Source organism: Salvelinus alpinus, chromosome 5, assembly GCF_045679555.1.
Source record: "Salvelinus alpinus chromosome 5, SLU_Salpinus.1, whole genome shotgun sequence".
Classification (NCBI taxonomy): domain Eukaryota; kingdom Metazoa; phylum Chordata; class Actinopteri; order Salmoniformes; family Salmonidae; genus Salvelinus; species Salvelinus alpinus.
In genome coordinates, this window is record NC_092090.1 from 82,152,023 (window position 1) to 82,173,869 (window position 21,847).

General features: G+C 43.0%; 1 protein-coding gene and 1 pseudogene across 3 annotated transcripts; both read left to right on the forward strand.

Annotated features, from left to right (window-relative positions):
- krt1-c5 (keratin, type 1, gene c5) lies at positions 1–10,006 on the forward strand. Of its 3 annotated transcripts, none has more exons than XM_071403684.1 (9): positions 6–573; positions 1,251–1,675; positions 1,958–2,040; positions 2,705–2,861; positions 3,958–4,122; positions 4,398–4,523; positions 5,545–5,762; positions 8,729–8,754; positions 8,901–10,006. In XM_071403684.1, the coding sequence occupies exons 2-9, from the start codon at positions 1,268–1,270 to the stop codon at positions 9,014–9,016; spliced, it is 1,299 nt and encodes a 432-aa protein (XP_071259785.1). In that variant the 5' UTR covers positions 6–573; positions 1,251–1,267; the 3' UTR covers positions 9,017–10,006. The 3 variants fall into 3 exon arrangements, with proteins under 3 accessions (XP_071259787.1, XP_071259785.1, XP_071259786.1); XM_071403685.1 differs by having other exon boundaries at positions 1,256–1,675; XM_071403686.1 differs by lacking the exon at positions 4,398–4,523 and having other exon boundaries at positions 1–573.
- An 8,395-nt stretch (positions 10,007–18,401) lies between these two features.
- LOC139576999 (UDP-glucuronosyltransferase 2A2 pseudogene) lies at positions 18,402–20,150 on the forward strand (annotated as a pseudogene).
- Positions 20,151–21,847: the final 1,697 nt, after the last annotated feature.

A 21,847-nucleotide genomic window follows, 5' to 3' on the forward strand; every position in this document is an offset into this window, starting at 1 on the left:
TAAAGAGGATGCTGTTGCTGTACTGAGATTGGAAGCATAACAGGCAGTAGAGACTATCTGTGTGACTTCTCAGTTTGCCCTAGCATTATTGGTCCGTCATGTGCTGGCATTGATTTTTAGTATAACGTTAATCTAATTAATATACGTCTATTGTATTATATATTTGTGCCATACTTGTTCAGTTGGTGGTGTATCATTACGATGATGGGATTTTTTGTAAGCCTCCATTTTTGTCAATTGGTGAAGGAGCTGAGAAATAAGACATATGGGATTACAATATATGACGGGATTATAATGATGATATATTTTATCTATCATGGCAAGACTTCAAATTTTGTACCCCTCTAAGGTGTCACATTGCTCTCTACTAGTGGATCCTTTTGATTGGATACATCCATGATGGCTCCGCCCAATACACATATATTCTGAGCCAGTCCCTCGCCCCCTTTGGTGACACAGCCCAGCTCACCTGAGGATTCTCATATAGCCATAACAGTCACCTGTACCATCAGGGTCAGAACCCATCACACCACAAACAACTTTCACAGGACCTGCTTCAGCACACATACATATGTAAGTACTTTTTTCTTTGAAGTTCTTCTTTATTTTCCAAAAGTTTGTAAATAGATTATGATTATGTATGTTGAATTTATTTCTGTTATGTGACCTGAAATTGACAGTTAACAGGCTTTTTAGTGTTTTTCTTTGTATTTTTTCAGTTCACACTGGGGAGGGGAGAGTTAAAACACAATGTACAGTAGGTCTGAAGCAGTGACATCTAGATGCTAAATTAATTTGTCTGGTGCAAAGAGATGGAGACTTCAGCTTCATGGATATTAGATGATTGGATGATTTTGGATGATTTCAAACATATTCTATTGTTCGCTAAAGCAATATTGACTGAGAGTCTATTGTGCACAATTGACATGAGCAAAGGGTATTGTTAATTTACACCACCAGATCAGAATATTATGAGTTTAGGTCTGAGCTCTGTGTGCTGTATGTTTCTATAATGACACAACAGTGCATTTACAGTGGGTGTATAGTCCAGCTGCTATATGATTACAAATGACAGAATAGTTCAAACAGTGTGTTTTAGTCCTCCTCTACTCTGGTTAGTAGTGTGGTTAAGGTTATGGTTAGTTTTTAATTCAGATTTTTAGGAGAGAAATTGAATAACCTTTGCCTTTGCAGCTTGGCCAGTTAGTGACAACTGACAACACTCTACTCTCTCCACCACTCTGCCCCAGAGCAGCAGAAACGCACCATGTCCTCCACCTTCTCCATGCGCAGCTACTCAGCCCGCCAGCCATCCTTCTCCAGCATGTCTCTGAGAGACAGCAGTAGTAGTGGTGGCAGGAGCCGCTCCAAAGCCCCTGTCTCCTCCCTGTCCTCTGCCAACACCCTGTCCCTCTCCCGCTCCCTCTCCATGGGCAACGGGCTCAATGTCCTGGGCACCCTCTCCTCCCTGAACGGCATGGGTGTGGGCGCCAGCGACAAGGAGACCATGCAGGGCCTGAACGACCGGCTGTCCAACTACCTAGACAAGGTGCGCTCCCTGGAGCGATCCAACGCTGAGCTGGAGCTCAAGATCAAACAACTGATGCTGGAGCGGGCCCCCAAAGGTCACGATATCGAGGGTATGATGGCCCAGGCTCACGCCATTGGACAGGAGGTCAGTGCCCACCTGGCCGTAATGATGAATATGATATGTAATCAGCTAGTCAGTAATTGTGTATAGATCACAATACCTGGGTACCCTTATTGTTTACATTTGTGTAGTCCTATTCCACAAACGTCTCCTGTATGTGCCCTGCCGTGCTCCTCAACTTTCTTCTTTCACTAGTACATCAGATACGACTGCTGTCCTGCGATGGGACACTTTCAGATGTGTATCTATGTGCTTTAGTGTCTAACTTTAAAGTAAATGTGTTCCTTCCTTCCTGCTACTTCTCAGGTGAGAAAGAAGACCCTGGAGAATGCTCGCATCATGCTGGAGATTGATAATGCCAAGCTGGCCGCCGATGACTTCAGGGTCAAGTGAGTGCCAAACATAGAATTAGGAATTAGAATACTAGAATGGACATGAACCTTCTTATGATGGGATAAAGGTCAGCTTTTTTGGTCAGGGAGCTGGTCAACCATGGTTTGCCAGTGCTTTCACCCCATTCCGGAACTTTTAGGGTTCATGACATAGCCCCTCTTGAAATTTAATAAGATCTCTATGGTGCCAACACAGAGGGGCTTTTCTTTTACCTGCCTGTCTGTGAGATTCACATGGGAGTGCTAGACTACGTTGCACTTTGGATAAATGACCTCTCTGTCAGGCCGAGAAATTAGAGCCTGCTCCCACGGTACTCACAGACTGAAAGGAGGCCATCAGTTAGCACTGGCCATGATAGATAGATAGGGTCAAGGAAACATCATCCATTTCAGAGGTATCTGTGGTTGGCAAGGTGAAGCACAAATCAAGAGGCGCCAGAGTTGTCTGTGTCAAGGTCCCTATGTATTCACAATGTACTGATGGTATACAGTCAAATGTTGGAATGCAGCAGTGCTCACAGTATGTGTAGATGTATCTGCTGACCGAGGTATGGTTACGTGTGTGTGTGTCTACCTGCGTGCATGTGTCTGCATACCGGCGTGTGTACCTGTGTGTGTCCATGTCTGTGTGCTATGCCTCTGTTACCATCCATTGGTGTAGATGGGAGGCTGAGGCCACACTGTGCCAGTCTGTAGAGAGGGACTGTCTGGCTCTCAGGAGGGCCAAGTCAGACCACGACCAGATCATAGCCACCCTGAGAGGAGATCTGGACAGCCTGAAGGAGGAGCTCTACTTCCTCAAGAAGAATCACGATGAGGTGAGAGCTCCGCTGCACGGGTCAAAACCGGCCCAGCTATTACTGATGAGTAATTACACATCAACCTAATCACTTCACACGTTGTCAAACTGTTTTTGGTTCAGTGGAGGGTTGTTCCAGGAAACAGAGTTGTATTCCAGATTGTCCCAGTGCACATACTCTATGAATTACATCCTCAAAACAACATGAGGGTTCATATGGTATCCTTAAGGCATCTTGTTTTACTTCCTAAAAAGTTTATTATTTTAGGTAAATGGTGCTTTTTGGCACATGGGTAATTGTGTTAAAATAAAAAATATATTTTCATTTGGTACGTGAATACAGTTTCATTTCCCCATGCATGTTGAATGTCACTGAAATATAATCATGTTTAGAATGACCACACCCTGTACTCCATGTAGTCTTTGAGTCTGGTGATACCATGATCATACAGACTACTGTATATACACACACACACACACACACACACACACACACACACACACACACACACACACACACACACACACACACACACACACACACACACACACACACACACACACACACACACACACACACACACACACACACACACACACACACACACACACACACACATATCATTACGTGAGCTCCACTAGCCACAGGGAGTGTGTGTGTTTAGACAGCCAGGTGTGGTGTCCAGGATGTGGCCAACTACTCAGGCTCCCTAGTAGAAATTCTCTCTCACACACACACACAATATTACCTGAATAATTCATAATAATAAAAAAATATTTATTGGGTTCTTATATTTGTCCTATTTCACATATGTACAAGTGTCAATGTTTCCGTCAGATACCTTTTTAAGAGCTCACCTGGCTGCCTCCCCATAGAACCAGCAACAACACACTGACCTCAACTGTCGTCTGACATCTGGGTGTTAGTGTGTAGACATTGATTAGGACCTATCAGTATCAGCCATTACAGTTTTCAATTTCCAGGCCCACTGAAAGTGTTTGTCTCTCTCCATCAGGATTGGGGTCAATTCCATTCCAATTCTAACTCCAGTTTAATTCCTGAGGTGACTGAATTGAAATGGAGTTGACCCCAACTATGGTCTCCATCCCTGTAGGAGATGGGCTCCATGAAGGCCCGTATGGCCAACGAGCAGGTGAATGTGGAGGTGGATGCAGCCCAGGGCCCAGACCTTGGGGCCATAATGGCTGAGCTGAGGAGCCAATATGAGGGCATTGCGCGTAAGAACAAGGAGGACTCAGAGACCTGGTACCTTAAGAAGGTCAGTGAGACATCTGACATGGTAATGATGAAGAACTCAGCTGAGCTCAGTAGGATGTCACTGAGTAGAAGTATTCTACAGTATATCATCTGTGTTTGTGAACGTAGTACTGTATGTGGGTAGATGTACTCATGACTGCTGTGTGTATGCAACACTGCTGGTGCAATGGAATGTGTGTGTGTGTGTGTGTGTGCGTGCGTGCGTGCGTGCGTGCGTGCGTGCGTGCGTGCGTTTGTGCCTGCGTGTGTGTGTACGTGTGTGTGTGTGTTTTGCAGCTGGAGTCAGTGCAGTCAGAGGTAAAGGAGAGCGGTGAGGCTCTACGCTGTGCTCAGAGTGAGCTCAGCGAGAGACGCCGCTTCCTACAGGCCCTGGAGGGGGAACTGGACAGTCTGCGCAAACAGGTACTGCAGCTGTCCTTCAGCTGTCCAAACGCCCCCTTCTGTCAACACACGCCCCTTTCAGTCCAGACACACACGCTTCAGCTGTCCAGACATACCCCTTTCAACAGTCCAGACACACCCTTATCTGTCCTCTACCATTTCCTCGGCCTCTACCAATGCTTTCTCCCTGATGAGAAGCAGGGTTGGGGTCAATTCATTTTGGATTTTGAGGATACTGAATCCCTGGGCATCATTTTAAAATGAACTCTGTGGGAGGCACATGGAAAAACACTGCTCAAATAGATTGAGTCATCCTCTCTTAGTGTGTTGCTTCACATCTGCATTTGCTTTGCCATTATAAAGCAACAGTGCTGCAGTGCACACAATGAATATCCTCTGCTCTCCTGAGTGAATGGAAGTGAATGGAGATCAATTCATCAATGTGTCAGGACCCAGACAGAACCAGACAAGTCAAGGTCATGTCTGTGGCACTGTCAGTAACATGTGAGGGCAGATATATACATCCTGCAGTAGCTCCAGATCTACATAGAGAAGGCGCTGGTTTGGAAAACAGATCATGTGTGTTTGTTCAACCTGATAAAGAACCTACTGTCTCTATAAGCTGAATAATGATGAGTGAGGATGACACTCCCTGGTCTTGCTGGTCAATTGGTGAGGTTTGACAGATGGTAAATTGATGAGCCAGGTGTGGAATTCGAGAGCCATATACAGACTGTGTAGTTCTACTCAGGAGTAGCTGTGTAGCCATGAGTAGCTACTCATGGCTGCTGTGTCTGTGTATAATATTAGTGCGCCAGCTTGAAAAGTGATGAGCTAGTGGCAAACTACAACAATTTGGCAGCCATGTTTGTGTATAACATAAGCATTACAGTGATGAGTGGTGTAGTGGTAAGACACTATCACATTTCTAGCATGTCTGAGTATAAAATTAGCGCCTTAGCTTAGCGACGATCCCAACATCTAGCGAAACACATTAGGTTAACTTGGCGGCCCTGGCCTGTCCTGTCTGTCCCCAATGCAGGTGGGTGTGTTGGAAGGGAACCTGAGAGAGACAGGCCATAAGTATGCTCTGGAGATGGACAGTTTGCAAGCCACGCTGTCTCAGCTGGAGGAGGAGCTGTCCCAGCTGCGTCTGGACATGCAGCGCAACAAGACAGACTATGAACAGCTGCTCCGTATCAAGCAGAACCTGGAGCTGGAGATCGCCACCTACAGGAGACTGCTGGAGGGAGAGGAAGTGTGAGTCCCTCTATTGATTTATTTAAATATTTGTATTCATTTTTTCAGCTCAGATTTACACAGACATAATTAGTATGAAGATTGACATTCCCTCACCTTCTCTCACTGACATTCCCTCAGATTTGAACATAAATACAGTGAGATACTGGGGGAGGATTATTCTTCTTGGTATGAGTTATTTGGAAACAAGCCTGAGCCTTGGTGAACGGTCGTCTAATTCAGACGGTAAATGAAACAAGAGCCTGGTGACAATGCTACCACTGTATGTGTGACTTGGCTTACTTCCTTCATATGTACACTGAACAAAAACATAAACGCAACATATAAAGTGTTGGTTCCATGTTTCATGAGCTGAAGTAAAAGATCCCAGGAATGTTCCATATGCACTAAAAGCTTATTTGTCTATAATTTTGTGCACAAATTTGTTTACAATCCTGTTAGTGAGCATTTTATCTTTGCCATGATATTCCATCCACCTGACAGGTGTGGCATATTAAGAAGCTGAATCAACAGCATTACCATTACACAGGTACCCCTTGTGCTGGGGACAATAAAAGGCCACTTTAAATGTACAGTTTTGTCACACAACACAATGTCACAGATGTATCAAGTTTTGAGGGAGGGTGCAATTGGAATGCTGACTGAAGGAATGTCCAAAAGAGCTGTTGCCAGATAATTTAATGTTAATTTCTCTACCATAAGCCAGAGATTGGTGGACGAACATCATGTTCTCAAACATTGTTTTCGAAAATGTTGCAAAATGTCCAACCGGCTTCACAACCGCAGACCACGTGTAAGGTGCCATGTGGGGAAGCAGTTTGCTGATGTCAATGTTGTGAACAGAGTGCCCCATGTTGGCGGTGGGGTTATGGTATGGGCAGGCATAATCTACGGACAACAAACACAACTGCATTTTAGCGATGGCAATTTGAATGCACAGAGATACCATTACGAGATCCTGAGGCCCATTGTCGTGCCATTCATCCGCCGCCATCATCTCATGTTTCAGCATGATAATGCACGGCCCCATGCCACAAGGATCTGTACACAATTCCTGGAAGCTGAAAATTCTTCCATGGCCTACAGTCATAGCCAAAAGTTATGAGAATGACACAAATATTAATTTTCACAAAGTCTGCTGCCTCAGTTTGTATGATGGCAATTTGCATATACTCCAGAATGTTATAGGGAGTGATCAGATGAATTGCAATTAATTGCAAAGTCCCTCTTTGCCATGCAAATGAACTGAATCCCCCAAAAACATTTCCACTGCATTTCAGCCCTGCCACAAAAGGACCAGCTGACATCATGTCAGTGATTCTCTCGTTAACACAGGAGTGAGTGTTGACGAGGACAAGGCTGGAGATCACTCTGTCATGCTGATTGAGTTCGAATAACAGACTGGAAGCTTCAAAAGGAGGGTGGTGCTTGGAATCATTGTTCTTCCTCTGTCAACCATGGTTACCTGCAAGGAAACACGTGCTGTCATCATTGCTTTGCACAAAAAGGGCTTCACAGGCAAGGATATTGCTGCCAGTAAGATTGCACCTAAAACAACCATTTATCTGCTCATCAAGAACTTCAAGGAGAGCGGTTCAATTGTTGTGAAGAAGGCTTCAGGGCGCCCAAGAATGTCCAGCAAGCGCCAGGACCGTCTCGTAAAGTTGATTCAGCTGCAGGATCGGGGCACCACCAGTACAGAGCTTGCTCAGGAATGGCAGCAGGCAGGTGTGAGTGCATCTGCACGCACAGTGAGGCAAAGACTTTTGGAGGATGGCCTGGTGTCAAGAAGGGCAGCAAAGAAGCCACTTCTCTCCAGGAAAAACATCAGGGACAGACTGATATTCTGCAAAAGGTACAGGGATTGGACTGCTGAGGACTGGGGTAAAGTCATTTTATTTGATTAATCCCCTTTCCGATTGTTTGGGGCATCCGGAAAAAGCTTGTCCGGAGAAGACAAGGTGAGCGCTACCATCAGTCCTGTGTCATGCCAACAGTAAAGCATCCTGAGTTCCTTCATGTGTGGGGTTGCATCTCAGCCAAGGGAGTAGGCTCACTCACAATTTTGCCTAAGAACACAGCCATGAATAAAGAATGGTAACACATCCTCCGAGAGCAACTTCTCCCAACCATCCAGGAACAGTTTGGTGACGAACAATGCCTTTTCCAGCATGATGGAGCACCTTGACATAAGGCAAAAGTGATAACTAAGTGTCTCGGGGAACAAAACATCGATCTTTTGGGTCCATGGCCAGGAAACTCCCCAGACCTTAATCCCATTGAGAACTTGTGGTCAATCCTAAAGAGGCGGGTGGACAAACAAAAACCCACAAACTCCAAGAATTGATATGCAAGAATGGGCTGCCATCAGTCAGGATGTGGCCCAGAAGTTAATTGACAGCATGCCAGGGCGGATTGACTCTTTGCATCAACTTCATGTAATTGTCAATAAAAGCCTTTGACACTTATGAAATGCTTGTAATTATACTTCAGTATTCCATAGTAACATCTGACAAAAATATCTAAAGACACTGAAGCAGCAAACTTTGTGGAAATTAATATTTGTGTCATTCTCAAAACTTTTGGCTATGACTGTACATATTTAACAGACATGTCACCCGTTGAGCATGTTTGAGACGCTCTGGATTGACGTGTGCGACAGCTTGTTCCAGTTCCCGCCAATATCCAGCAACTTCGCACTGCCATTGAAGAGGAGTGGGACAACATTCCACAAGCCAATGGCAGTCACGCCCCAACCTTTTATTTAAAATGTATCTGTGACCAACAGATGCATATCTGTATTCCCAGTCATGTGAAATCCATAGATTAGAGCCTAATGAATTTATTTCAATTGACTGATTTCCTTATATGAACTGTAACTCAGTAAAATCTTTGAAATTGTCGCATGTTGCATTTATATTTTTGTTCAATGTAAGTAAACTGTGTTTTATTGATTTGACTTTCAGGATCAAGGAAATGCCTGTTCCTAAAAGTAAGTACATTGTCAGATAATTTCTTCTCTAACCTCTATCCCAGCCTTTAAAATCCTGGCAGCCATTTTGTGCCACACACCAGCTATTACAGTGTACTAGTGCTGATAAGTGGAAACTGAAACTATGGATCTGTTCTGTGTTACAGAGGAGCCTGAGGTGAGGACCAGGAAGATCGTCAAGGTGGTCACCCAGACCATGATCAACGGCAGGGTAGTGGAAGAATCCAGTGAGGTGGAGCAGATCAAAGACAGCAAGAAATAAGCTGATCAGCTCCATTCTTTTATATCTTCCTCATCATCACATACACAGAGCCTTGGCCCTCCACATTCTAGTTGGAATCATAAATTTGTGAAAGAATGCTTTTTATCTACAAACAAGGACAGTCTGAGTCGACTAAGGAGATGTTCGACCACCAATCTCTGGACATGCAGTAACTGTAGACTAAAACGTGGAAAATGTGTGGGGTCAATGTATAATCAATATTGGGAATATATCATTTTGAGGTTTATTTGGGAAATAGTAAACAGTAGTAGGTTAATTGTGGACTAGAAGTGTGTCTATTTTTATATGAGCGGGAGAGCATGAGAGATCCCTTCAACATTCTACTTTATATTAAGTTCTTTATGGCATATAGTAACTTTGTAGCTATGCTGTACATTCACCAAAATGTAATTATGCCTATATTGTAGCTGCAGATAAAGTTTCTAAAATAATGATTGTATTGTAATGAAAGGAAACTCTCTGTTAGCAGTAGTTACAAAGTGGAATCCCCCCAAATAACAGAATCCTGTGTTACCATATGGAATTGTATTAAATATAATATATATATATGCCAGTTATATATACACTACCATTCAGTTATATATACACTACCGTTCAGTTATATATATACTACCGTTCAGTTATATATACACTACCGTTCAAAGGTTTGGGGTCACTTAGCAATGTCCTTGTTTTTGAAAGAAAAGCTAATTTTTTGTCCATTAAAATAACATCAAATTGATCAGAAATACAGTGTAGACATTGTTAATGTTGTAAAGGACTATTGTAGCTGGAAATGGCAGATTTTTTATGGAATATCTAAATCGGCGTACAGAGGCCCATTATCAGCAACCATCACTCCTGTGTTCCAATGGCACATTGTGTATGCTAATCCAAGTTTATAATTTTAAAAGGCTAATTGAAAACCATTTTGCAATTATGTTTGGACAGCTGAAAACTGTTGTCCTGATTAAAGAAGCAATAAAACTGGCCTTCTTTAGACTAGTTGAGTATCTGGAGCCTCAGCATTTGTGGATTCGATTACAGGCTCAAAATGGCCAGGAACAAAGAACTTTCTTCTGAAACTCGTCAGTCTATTCTTGTTCTGAGAAATGAAGGCTATTCCATGCGAGAACTTGCCAAGAAACTGAAGCTCTCGTACAACGCTGTGTACTACTCCCTTCACAGAACAAACTGGCTCTAACCAGAATAGAAAGAGGAGTGGGAGGCCCTGGTGCACAACTGAGCAAGATGACAAGTACATTGGAGTGTCTAGTTTGAGAAACAGACGCCTCACAAGTCCTCAACTGGCAGCTTCATTAAATAGTATCCGCAAAACACCAGTCTCAACGTCAACAGTGAAGAGGTGACTCTGGGATGCTGGCCTTCTAGGCAGATTTCCTCTGTCCAGTGTCTGTGTTCTTTTGCCCATCTTAATCTTTTCTTTTTATTGGCCAGTCTGAGATATGGATTTCTCTTTGCAATTCCCATCACTCTCCTTGGTCAAATAGCCCTTAGGAAGCCTGGAGGTGTGTTTTGGGTCATTGTCCTGTTGAAAAACTAATGATAGTCCCACTAAGCACAAACCAGATGGGATGGCATATCGCTGCAGAATGCTGTGGTAGCCATGGTGGTTAAGTGTGCCTTGAATTGTAAATAAATTACTGACAGTGTCACCAGCAAAGCACCCCCACACCACCACACATCCTCCTCCATGCTCCACAGTGGGAACCACACATGCGGAGATCATCCATTCACCTACTCTGCGTCTCACAAAGACACAGCGGTTGGAACCAAAAATCTAAAATTTGGACTCATCAGACCAGACAGATTTCCACTGATCTAATGTCCATTGCTCGTGTTTCTTGGCCCAAGCAAGTCTCTTATTATTATTGGTGTCCTTTAGTAGTGGTTTCTTTGCAGCAATTCGACCATGAAGGCCTCCTCTGAACAGTCTCCTCTGAGTTACCTGAAGTCTGTGAAGCATTTATTTGGACTGCAATCTGAGGTGCAGTTAACTCTAATGAACTTATCCTCTGCAGCAGAGGTAACTCTGGGTCTTCTTTTCCTGTGGCGGTCCTCATGAGAGCCAGTTTGGTCATAGCGCTTGATGGTTTTGTGACTGCACTTGAAGAATTTGGATTGGATTTGTTTAATACTTTTTTGGTTACTACATGAGTCCATATGTGTTATTTCATAGTGTTGATGTCTTCACTATTATTTTACAATGTAGAAAAAGTTAAACTAAAGAAAAACCCTTGAAAGAGTGGGTGTGTACAAACTTTTCACTGGTACTTTATATGCTGTCATAGTTGTGACATAATGCTAAATGGAAAATCTATGGAAGAATAATCAGGGACTGAAAATAATAGGGAGGCAGAAACTGAGGAGAGGCCCAAATACAGTAGTCTCAGATGTCAAGTGTGTGTGAGAGAGAGAGAGAGAGAGAGAGAGAGAGAGAGAGAGAGAGAGAGAGAGAGAGAGAGAGAGAGAGAGAGAGAGAGAGAGAGAGAGAGAGAGAGAGAGAGAGAGAGAGAGAGAGAGAGAGAGAGAGAGAGAGAGAGAGAGAGAGAGAGAGAGAGAGAGAGTGTGAAACTGAACTGGTCCACCCACACAGACAGCGTTGTGAAGAAGGCGCAGCAGCGCCTCTTCAACCTCAGGAGGCTGAAGAAATTCGGCTTGTCACCAAAAGCACTCACAAACTTCTACAGATGCACAATCGAGAGCATCCTGTCGGGCTGTATCACCGCCTGGTACGGCAACTGCTCCGCCCACAACCGTAAGGCTCTCCAGAGGGTAGTGAGGTCTGCAGAACGCATCACCAGGGGCAAACTACCTGCCCTCCAGGACACCTACACCACCCGATGTCACAGGAAGGCCATAAAGATCATCAAGGACAACAACCACCCAAGCCACTGCCTGTTCACCCCGCTATCATCCAGAAGGCGAGGTCAGTACAGGTGCATCAAAGCAGGGACCGAGAGACTGAAAAACAGCTTCTATCTCAAGGCCATCAGACTGTTAAACAGCCACCACTAACATTTAGCGGCCGCTGCCAACATACTGACTCAACTCCAGCCACTTTAAAAATGGGAATTGATGGAAATTATGTAAAAATGTACCACTAGCCACTTTAAGCAATGCCACTTAATACAATGTTTACATACCCTACATTACCCATCTCATATGTATATATACTGTACTCTATATCATCTACTGCATCTTGCCATCTTTATGCAATACATGTACCACTAGCCACTTTAAACTATGCCACTTTATGTTTACATACCCTACAGTACTCATCTCATATGTATATACCGTACTCTATACCATCTACTGCATCTGCCATGCCGTTCTGTACCACCACTCATCCATATATCTTTATGTACATATTCTTTATCCCTTACACTTGTGTGTGTGTGTAAGGTAGTAGTGTGGAATTGTTAGGTTAGATTACTGTTGGTTATTACTGCATTGTCGGAACTAGAAGCACAAGCATTTCGCTACACTCGCATTAACATCTGCTAACCATGTGTATGTGACTAATAAAATTTGATTTGATTTGATTTGATTTGAGATGTCTAAATAACGTTTCTCAAACTGAAACACACATTAGTTTGCGATGACAACAGTGATGCCCTTGACAGCCTAGGCAGGCAGTACAATTGATGTCATGAAAAGCATTGTATTGTCCTGTTTTTCCGGATTATTGTGGTACGCATAGAGTTAAGATCAGGTGTCATGTCAGTTATAATACCATCTATGGCTACTGGTCTGATCTTTCCATCGTCTATCTAAGTTCTTTATTACTCTTGTTAACCTGGATGATCAGTTGTAGATAAGGGACAAACTTTTATCTTCTACCACTTTATAATGAGCCTGTGTAACTCAATATCTATTAAGTGCACAATGCTCCTTTTTCAAAGCACCCTTTTTTTCTACCCTTTTCATTGCCCTGACCATGAGTTCAGTCTCTAATTACTGAGGCCCTCACTAGTGTGTGAAGTTCACCAGTGACATCTGAGTGTGTGTGTGTGTGTGTGTGTGTGTGTGTGTGTGTGTGTGTGTGTGTGTGTGTGTGTGTGTGTGTGTGTGTGTGTGTGTGTGTGTGTGTGTGTGTGTGTGTGTGTGTGTGTGTGTGTGTGTGTGTGTGTGTGCACCCAACCAGCTGCAGGTATCGGACCCTGTAATGCCATAGAAACCATGGTAAGTATAATAGCATATCTGAGTGAAGAATTAATTTTGTTTTTATATGAAAAAATCTGTAATAGTGATTGGCTACTGTATGTATTTGCTAAGCAGCTGAGGTACTGAGGTCACTGAAGCACTGTATATAACATGATTCCTCCTCCGCTCACTTCACACATACGACATGTATCAATCTACCCTAAGTATGCAAATCTCTACTGATAATCCGCCACATCATATTTACAGTATGGAGGCTGATTTCATGATAGTCATTTGACGACTGTGTAGAGTATAGTCTATTGACAATATTAAATATTCCTTGTCATGTTCTCTATATTGTTAAATGACACAGTGGGCCGCTGACATACATTTTCACAATACAAAGACTATGACATAGTGTCAGTGGTCATATGAACCAGGAGGGTTTAATGCAGCAGAATAAAGAGAAACTATCAGGGGGAATAGCACACCTATGCGAGTCACATCCATGTTCAACATGAAAGTACATTTTTCCAACAGGAACTGTTAATGTGAGTTAGGGAGAGTTATTATTTTTAACGTTATACGCTAAACAAAAGATTATGAATGGTTTTGTCTCACAGTCATACTTTTGAAGAACAACTGAATGGAAGATGAGACAACATCACGGAGGGGCTGTGGTTACTCAAGGCATTCATTTATGAGGTCACACACACCAGCATGCAGGTGTAGGTCAGCCTGGCCTCAGAGTCATACGAAACATACTTTACGTATTTCTGAGCACCTCCAAGACGTATGATACCTACTTGGTCTAGTTACTTTAGACAGAAACGAAAGTAGGGAGGTTGGTCGGGGAGGCGCAATCAGCAACCGTTTAGCAATCCAAAGGTTGAGTGTTTGAGTCGCGTCAGGGACAACTGGAGCATTTTAGCTAACCTTTCCCCTTATTCTAAATTTAACTCATTTCACCTAATCTGCAACGTAAATTATCCTAACCTTTGTCATTAGTTCCCCTAAATGCCAACATAAATTCTCCCTGTAATTCCCACCCACGCACACACAAAGACACAGACAAAGATTTACAAATATATAAGCAAACAGGTGCAGTTCAAACAATAAATATCTTTCTTCCAAAAAAGGAATAAGAAGAACAGTGACTGGCACCAAATCTCAGTTAATTCTCTGCTTTCATATCATGTCAACGATGTACAGTATATTACCACATCACTGTCTGACAAATCTGCAACACATTCCTGGAAACTCCCTGTGAAATTTGAAAGTAGTTTGCACAACAGCCCTATTGGGGGTGTAAATTGATATCCACTTTTGCAGTTGCATCTGTCGGTGTTGTGTGGGAATAGTGCAGGTAGTGTGTCCTCATGGAACCACCATTATGCAGAATACCTCTGGTGAATGTTTTTCAGTAGGCTTTATTCTTTTGCATGAGAGGACTGCCCCCCGGTGGCCAAGTCTGACAAGTAATATTTAAGGCTCAGTTCAAGAAAACCTGCATGTTGTTTCCCTGCAGTACTGTAGCTATTTTTCCCATGGTCAAATAAAATCTAAGAATTAACACAAAAAACCTTATAGCATTTATACTACTACTATTACTACCATGTAGACTCCCCTTCACAGGTAGATGCTTCCACACTTTTCAGAATGTCACGACTCCCACCGAAGTCGGTCCCTCTCCTTGTTTGGGTGGCGTTCGGTGGTCGACGTCACCGGTCTTCTAGCCATCGCCGCTCCACCTTTTCATTTTCCATTTGTTTTGTCTTGTTTTCCCGCACACCTGGTTTACATCCCCTCATTACTCTACGTGTATATTATCCTCTGTTCCCCCCCATGTCTGTGTGTGGTATTGTTTGTTGTAAAGTGTATGTGCACTCTAGACTGGTTTGCGACGGGTTATTTCGACCCGTATTTTGTGGTTCTGGGTACAGGGTGTTTTGCCTTATTAAAGTGCTCCGGTTGTTACCCATTTCTGCTCTCCTGTGCCTGACTTCCCTGCAGCCAGTTACGCACCTTTTACACAGAATAAGAAGTGTGTGCACAGACAGGCAGTAATTTATATATAGACACTGAAAACATTGCTAAGGTGTGTTGAAAATAGACCGTATTATCCATGAATTATGGCCCATAATACTTATAGTATCACCTCTGACTGTATTCAAATGACATGGATATCAAACATAATTTGCAGTAGGCTGCATAGAGTACTTAGGAGAATGACACACATGACCGGCCTTGGACCCACTCCCTGGACCAACTCCAATTTTAGTTTTTCAAACAGATTTGTTAATTATTTCATTTCAGTTTACTAAACAGTTTTTTCATGATTAGTTTCCATTTAAGTTTACGTTTCAGTTCACTATAACAATGTCGAACTAATGACCATTTCCTAATACATAACAGGAAGCCAACACATGAAAGCCTTACGCAATTACAGGGGTGTTATTACGCTGCATGTCAGAATTTATGAACTTTGAACAAGAGAGCACAGATTAGTTGTGGCAGCATAAATTAGGTTACTCCAGCTCAAAGCCACAGCCATAGGACTACTTTCACTGTTTGCAAACTGCTGTTTAGGGGGGGTTGGCCAAACATCACTTTAGATTTAAGGCTACTTGCAGACTGGGATTTTTTTGGTATGTGTTTATATGAATAAAATCTAGTTTAAAGTAACAGTTAAAGTAGTGGAATATCGGAATAGTTAAACCTGTTGTTGAAACAGTTTCTGATCTCAGTACCTGGTGTTGAAAACATGGCATCATCAGACCTACAACGTTCTCAGATTAAGACCCTGGTGGAGTGGTGCCAGAAAAATAACACCTCCCTCAATGTCAACAAAACGAAGGCGCTGATCGTGGAATTCAGGAGACAGCAAAGGGAGCACGCTCCCATCCACCTCAACAGGACCGTAGTGGAGAGGGTGAAAAGCTTCATGTTCCTCGGCATGCACATCACTGACAACCTGAAATGGTCCATTCATACAGACAGTGTGGTGAAGAAAGCGCAACAGCGCCTTTTCAACCTCAGGAGGCTGAAGAAATTCAGCTTGGCCCCTAAGACTATCACAAACTTCTACAGATGCACCATTGAGAGCATCCTGCTGGACTGTATCACCGTCTGGTACAGTAATTTCACCGTCCGCTACCGCAGAGCTCTCCAGAGGGTGGTGCGGTCAGCCGAAACGCATTACTGGGGGCACACTGCTGTGTCACAGGAATGCCAAGAAGATCATCAAGGACCTCACGTGTCACAGGAATGCCAAGAAGATCATCAAGGACCTCAGCCATGACCTGTTCGACCCGCTACCATCTAGAAGGCGGAGACAGTACAGGTGCATTAAAACCGGGACCAAGAAAATGAAAAACAGTTTCTATCTCCAAGCCATCAGACTGTTAAATAGTCACCATTAGCCGGCATCCGCACAGTACTATGCCCTGGACCTTAGTCACTGTTAATAGCCAGCTACCACCTGGTACTCTACCCCGCACCTTAGAGACTGCTGCGCTATGTACATAGACATTAAACAATGGTCACTTTAATAATGTGTTAAAGGAATTTTGATTCCTGTTCATCAACCAATTCAATTAAAACATTCTGCCCATAAATAAGAATTTGTAAGATAATTATCAGCCAAATGGACAGAAAACCAGTCTTAAAATCAATCAATCAATAGCGTTTATTCTCGAGAGTACTGATCATAATACATTTTACATCAGGTTATATAATAAGAATGATGTCATAGGTTTTAATGTCCAACCTCCTCTCGGATACAATGGCAATACAGTTCGAGTTCTCATTACTGTCTGCCACCTGTTCAACTATCTACAACCAACTCAAGGTCTTTCCCCTCCCTGGGTAGAGACATCATTCTAGCCTGTCTGAAGATAAACCCATTCTTTCTAACAAGGAACACATAACATTCAGAATTATGATTATAATAAGTTTCATTCATACAGTAACGTCTAAGTCAAATGTATACATATTTTAGTCATTAAACACAAAAATCCTGTAACATAATGTTTGCATACTATTTTACCCACTTCATATGTACGTATATACTCTACAGTGCCTTCAGAAAGTATTCATACCCCTAACATTTTGTTGTTACAGCCTGAATTCAAAATGTATTAAATATATTTTATTTCTCACCCATCTACACACAATACCCCATCATGACAAAGTTAAAACATGTTTTTAGACATTTTTACACATTTATTTAAAATGAAATAAAGAAATATACCATTTACATAAGTATTCACACCCCTGAGTCAATACATATTAGAATCTTTCTGGGTAAGTCTCTAAGAGCTTTGCACACATTGTACAATATTTGCACATTATTCTTTTTTTAATTCTTCAAGCTCTGTCAAGTTGGTTGTTGATCATTGCTAGACAGCCATTTTCAAGTCTTGCCACAGACTCTCAAGATGACTTTTTACCCATCTGCCAATAGGTGCCCGTCGTTGCGAGGCATTGGAAAACCTCCCTGGTCTTCGTGGTTGAATCTGTGTTTGAAATTCACTGCTCGACTAAGGGACCTTACAGATAATTGTATGTGTGGGGTACGGAGATGAGATAGTCATAAAAAAATTATGTTAAACACTTACTGCACACAGAGTGAGTATCTTCTGATTTAACTTGTTATTATGCAAATATTTACCCCTGAACTTATTTAGACAAAGAGGTTGAACACTTATTGACTTAAGACATTTCAGCTTAAAATGTTTTCTGAATTTGTAAAAATGTCTAAAAACATAATTCCACTTTGACATTACGGGGTATTGTGTGCAGGACAGTGACACAAAATCTAAATTGAATTCATTTTAAATTCAGGCTGTAACACAACAAAATCTGAAAAAAGTCAAGGGGTGTGAATACTTTCTGAAGGCACTGTACATGACTAACATATGAATAACACGGTAAATTATTGATCTACACAGAAAAGTTGTATTTTTCTACTAGCATTAGCACGAGAACTGACAACAACTACTTTATTGACTGAAAAAGTACTTTCTACAACTGTGATATGTGGTTGTCTCACCCAGTTTATCTTAAGATGAATGCACTAATTGTAAGTCCCTCTGGATAAGAGTGTCTGCTTAGTGACTAAAATGTTAATGTAATTGAAACCTATTTATTAGGAAATAAGAGATGGAGTTTCTCTGTAACTAACTATTCTTCCTTTGTATCTTTTATCAAAGGATTCACCTAAGAGATGCATCAACCAGCCCTGGTCACGGTTGCTGTTCTGCTCTTCTCTCTCACCACTGTCTCTGGGGGGAATGTGCTGGTCTTCCCATTGGATGGAAGCCACTGGGTGAATATGAAAGTCCTCATCGAAGAGCTGTACTCCAGAGGCCATAGCATCACAGTGATTCGTCCAACCACCAACTGGTACATCAAGGAGAAATCCCCTCACTACTCGTGCATTACCATCCCAGTATCTGGTGGTGGATTTGTTGAGGAGGTCTTTAGTTTGTTTGTGACCAGACAATTGCAAATCCAAAGGGAGGGTGGAGGTTTCTGGTCTCGTATGAGTCTGGAGCTTGAGGTGGTGAAGGAGATCTATGAGATACACAAGGATTTGGTTGTAATGATGACTACGATATTCGAAGATGCCAAACTAATGCAATCACTTCGCGATGCAAATTATGACCTGGTTTTGACGGATCCTGCCATTGGTGGGGGCGTGTTTCTGGCTCACCGCATTGGTCTTCCTCTTGTCTTCAATGTCCGATGGACAGTCCAGGGCGAGGGTCACTTTGTCATAGCCCCCTCGCCTCTCTCATATGTCCCATTGCCAGGAGCACTGTTGACAGACAAAATGACTTTTCAAGAGAGAGTCATAAATGTTCTGTTTTATCTTTTTACAAGGTTTCAATTTGCATACGTCATGGACCCTAACTACATTCCGTTCGTACATCGTTACTTTGGCCCTGACGTTCACTACATGTCATTGTTCCAGGCAGCAGACATATGGCTCATGAGGAATGACTTTACCTTTGAGTTTCCGCGGCCCACCATGCCAAACGTGGTCTACATGGGCGGCTTCCAGTGCAAGCCCTCGAAGCCGCTTCCCCAGGACATGGAGGAATTTGTCCAGAAGTCCGGGGACCATGGGGTCATCATGATGTCCCTGGGGACCTTGGTGGGACAACTTCCTGAGGACATCGCTGAGGACATCGTAGCTGCTTTCGCCAAACTGCCTCAGAGGGTCGTCTGGAGGCACACTGGGAAGAGACCCACCTCCGTGGGCAACAACACCTTACTAGTGGATTGGATCCCCCAGAATGACCTCCTTGGACACCCCAAGACCCGAGCCTTTGTTGCCCACGGCGGAACCAATGGAGTCCAGGAGGCCATCTACCATGGTGTCCCTATTGTCGGCCTCCCGTTGGTCTTCGACCAGCATGATAACCTCAATAGGATGAGGGCTAAGGGAGTGGCTAAGATAGTGGACATCACCACCGTAGACAGAGACATCTTCCTGGAGGCAGTGAAGGCTGTTCTCTATGAGCCGACCTACAGGGAGAACATGCAGAGGCTATCCAGGCTGCACAGAGACCAGCCCATGAAACCACTGGACCGCGCCATGTTCTGGATTGAGTTTGTCATGAGGAACAAAGGAGCGGCACATCTGAGGACAGAGTCCTATAAGATGTCCTGGTTCACCTACCACTCTGTTGACGTCGTAGCCACGCTACTGGCCATTGTGTTGCTCATAATGCTGGTTAGCACTTTAGCTGTAAGGTTTTTGTGGCGTAAGGTGTTTTGTAGGAGGAAAGTGAAACATGAATGATATCAATGTATTAATGAATATGAATATATTATCAAATTATCATTAATAAAATATTCAAAACATTATTTGATGGTATTCTTCCTAACATCAATAAGAAGGTCACAATCATTTATGTGGGTATTTGAAACAATACAGTTGGTTACTTTTGACAATATATCTTTGCATTCCATTTTTTAAATGTCACCCTCACATTAAGTATTGTGCTCCAAATTTGATATTACTGTATGTTGTAAATGTTGTACTACAGCACAAAAACTTGAGTTGCCAGGTTGAGAGAAAGATAGAGAGAGAGAGAGAGAGAGAGAGAGAGAGAGAGAGAGAGAGAGAGAGAGAGAGAGAGAGAGAGAGAGAGAGAGAGAGAGAGAGAGAGAGAGCGAGGAGGTCTCTCTGATATTTGACAAGAGCTGATAAAACTCCTGGATCTGATTACAAATAGTTATTACATTTGTATAACAAGGCCAAAGGGCCGTGTGTACGACGTGCATGTGGCATGTGTGTATGCCTGTGTTTGTGTGTCCAGAGCATAGCCTCACCTCCCAGGGGATGTGTCCATGGTACCGCTGTGGTTTAGCAGGATGCTGCATCTCAGCTTCAGCTCTTCCTTCAGCTCTCTGCATAGCTTCTCTCGAAGTTTAGGAAAGGCAGAGGTAAGTAAGGCATAGGTAAACAAAGAGTTAAGGGACTGAGGCAAAGAGCTGTAGGTAGGCTCGTAGGTAGGCTAAAGCTTGTAAAGCATTCTACGCCAATTTTGTTATCTGATTTATAGCAACCCAAATCAATAGAACTTCAATAGAATGCAGAGTTGCTGCATGCAAATCACTTGATTAAAAATATAAAATAATTTAAATTCATACATTATTAATAAACTATTTAGCTCTATGAACCTGAGGTCGCTACCTCCCTTTTTTTTAACCTAAAATGCTCAGTAGACCACATACTGGTCCACATGGTAGGCTATGTGGCCTGCTGAGCATTGGGTCCATGCAGTGTTGCTGTCACGCCCTGACCTTAGTATTTATTCTATGTTTTCTGTATTATTTTGGTCAGGTCAAGGTGTGACGAGGGTGGGTATGATTGTTTTGTATTGTCTAGGGTTTTTGTATGTCTAGGTGTGTGTGTGTAGTCTAGGCATATGTAGGTCTATGGTGGCCTGAATTGGTTCCCAATCAGAGGCAGCTGTTTATCGTTGTCTCTGATTGGGGATCCTATTTAGGTTGCCATTTTCCAGTTTGGTTTGTGGGTTATTGTCTATGTGAAGTTGCATGTCTGCACTCGTTGTATATAGCGTACACGTTCGTTTTGTTATTTTGTTTAGTTTGATCAGTGTTATTTCTTTATTAAAAGAAGTATGTATTCACATCACGCTGCACCTTGGTCTCCTCACTACGACGAATGTGACAGTTGCCAACTTAGCGACTTTCGCGCTATATTTAGCGAGTATTCAGACCCCTCTAGCGACACATTTTCAAAAAAGCGACGAGCGACAAATCTAGCGACTTTTTCTGGTGTTATTGGAGACTTTTGGAGACTCTGACGTGAAAGCACGTATCGTTACTCTTCTCAACGAGCAGCGGGTGCTGCCGTGGGCCCCACCCCCGTCCCAAAAGCACTCACAGGCGGCCCAGTCCTCACACAGCAGTCCCTCCCAGGTGCAGTCAGAGCAGGAGATGTTCACCCCTCCGCGTCCAGACTGCAAATGAATCACACATGCGGGAAGCTGCCGCTGGCTGATCCAGCCCTGGCTTACATAAAAATTAAAAAAATACCTGAACTAGGGCCAGACTAGTTACCATAATTTTCTCACTTTGCCATTGACAGTTTTTTCTATTGTCCCTTTTTGGTCCATTTAGATT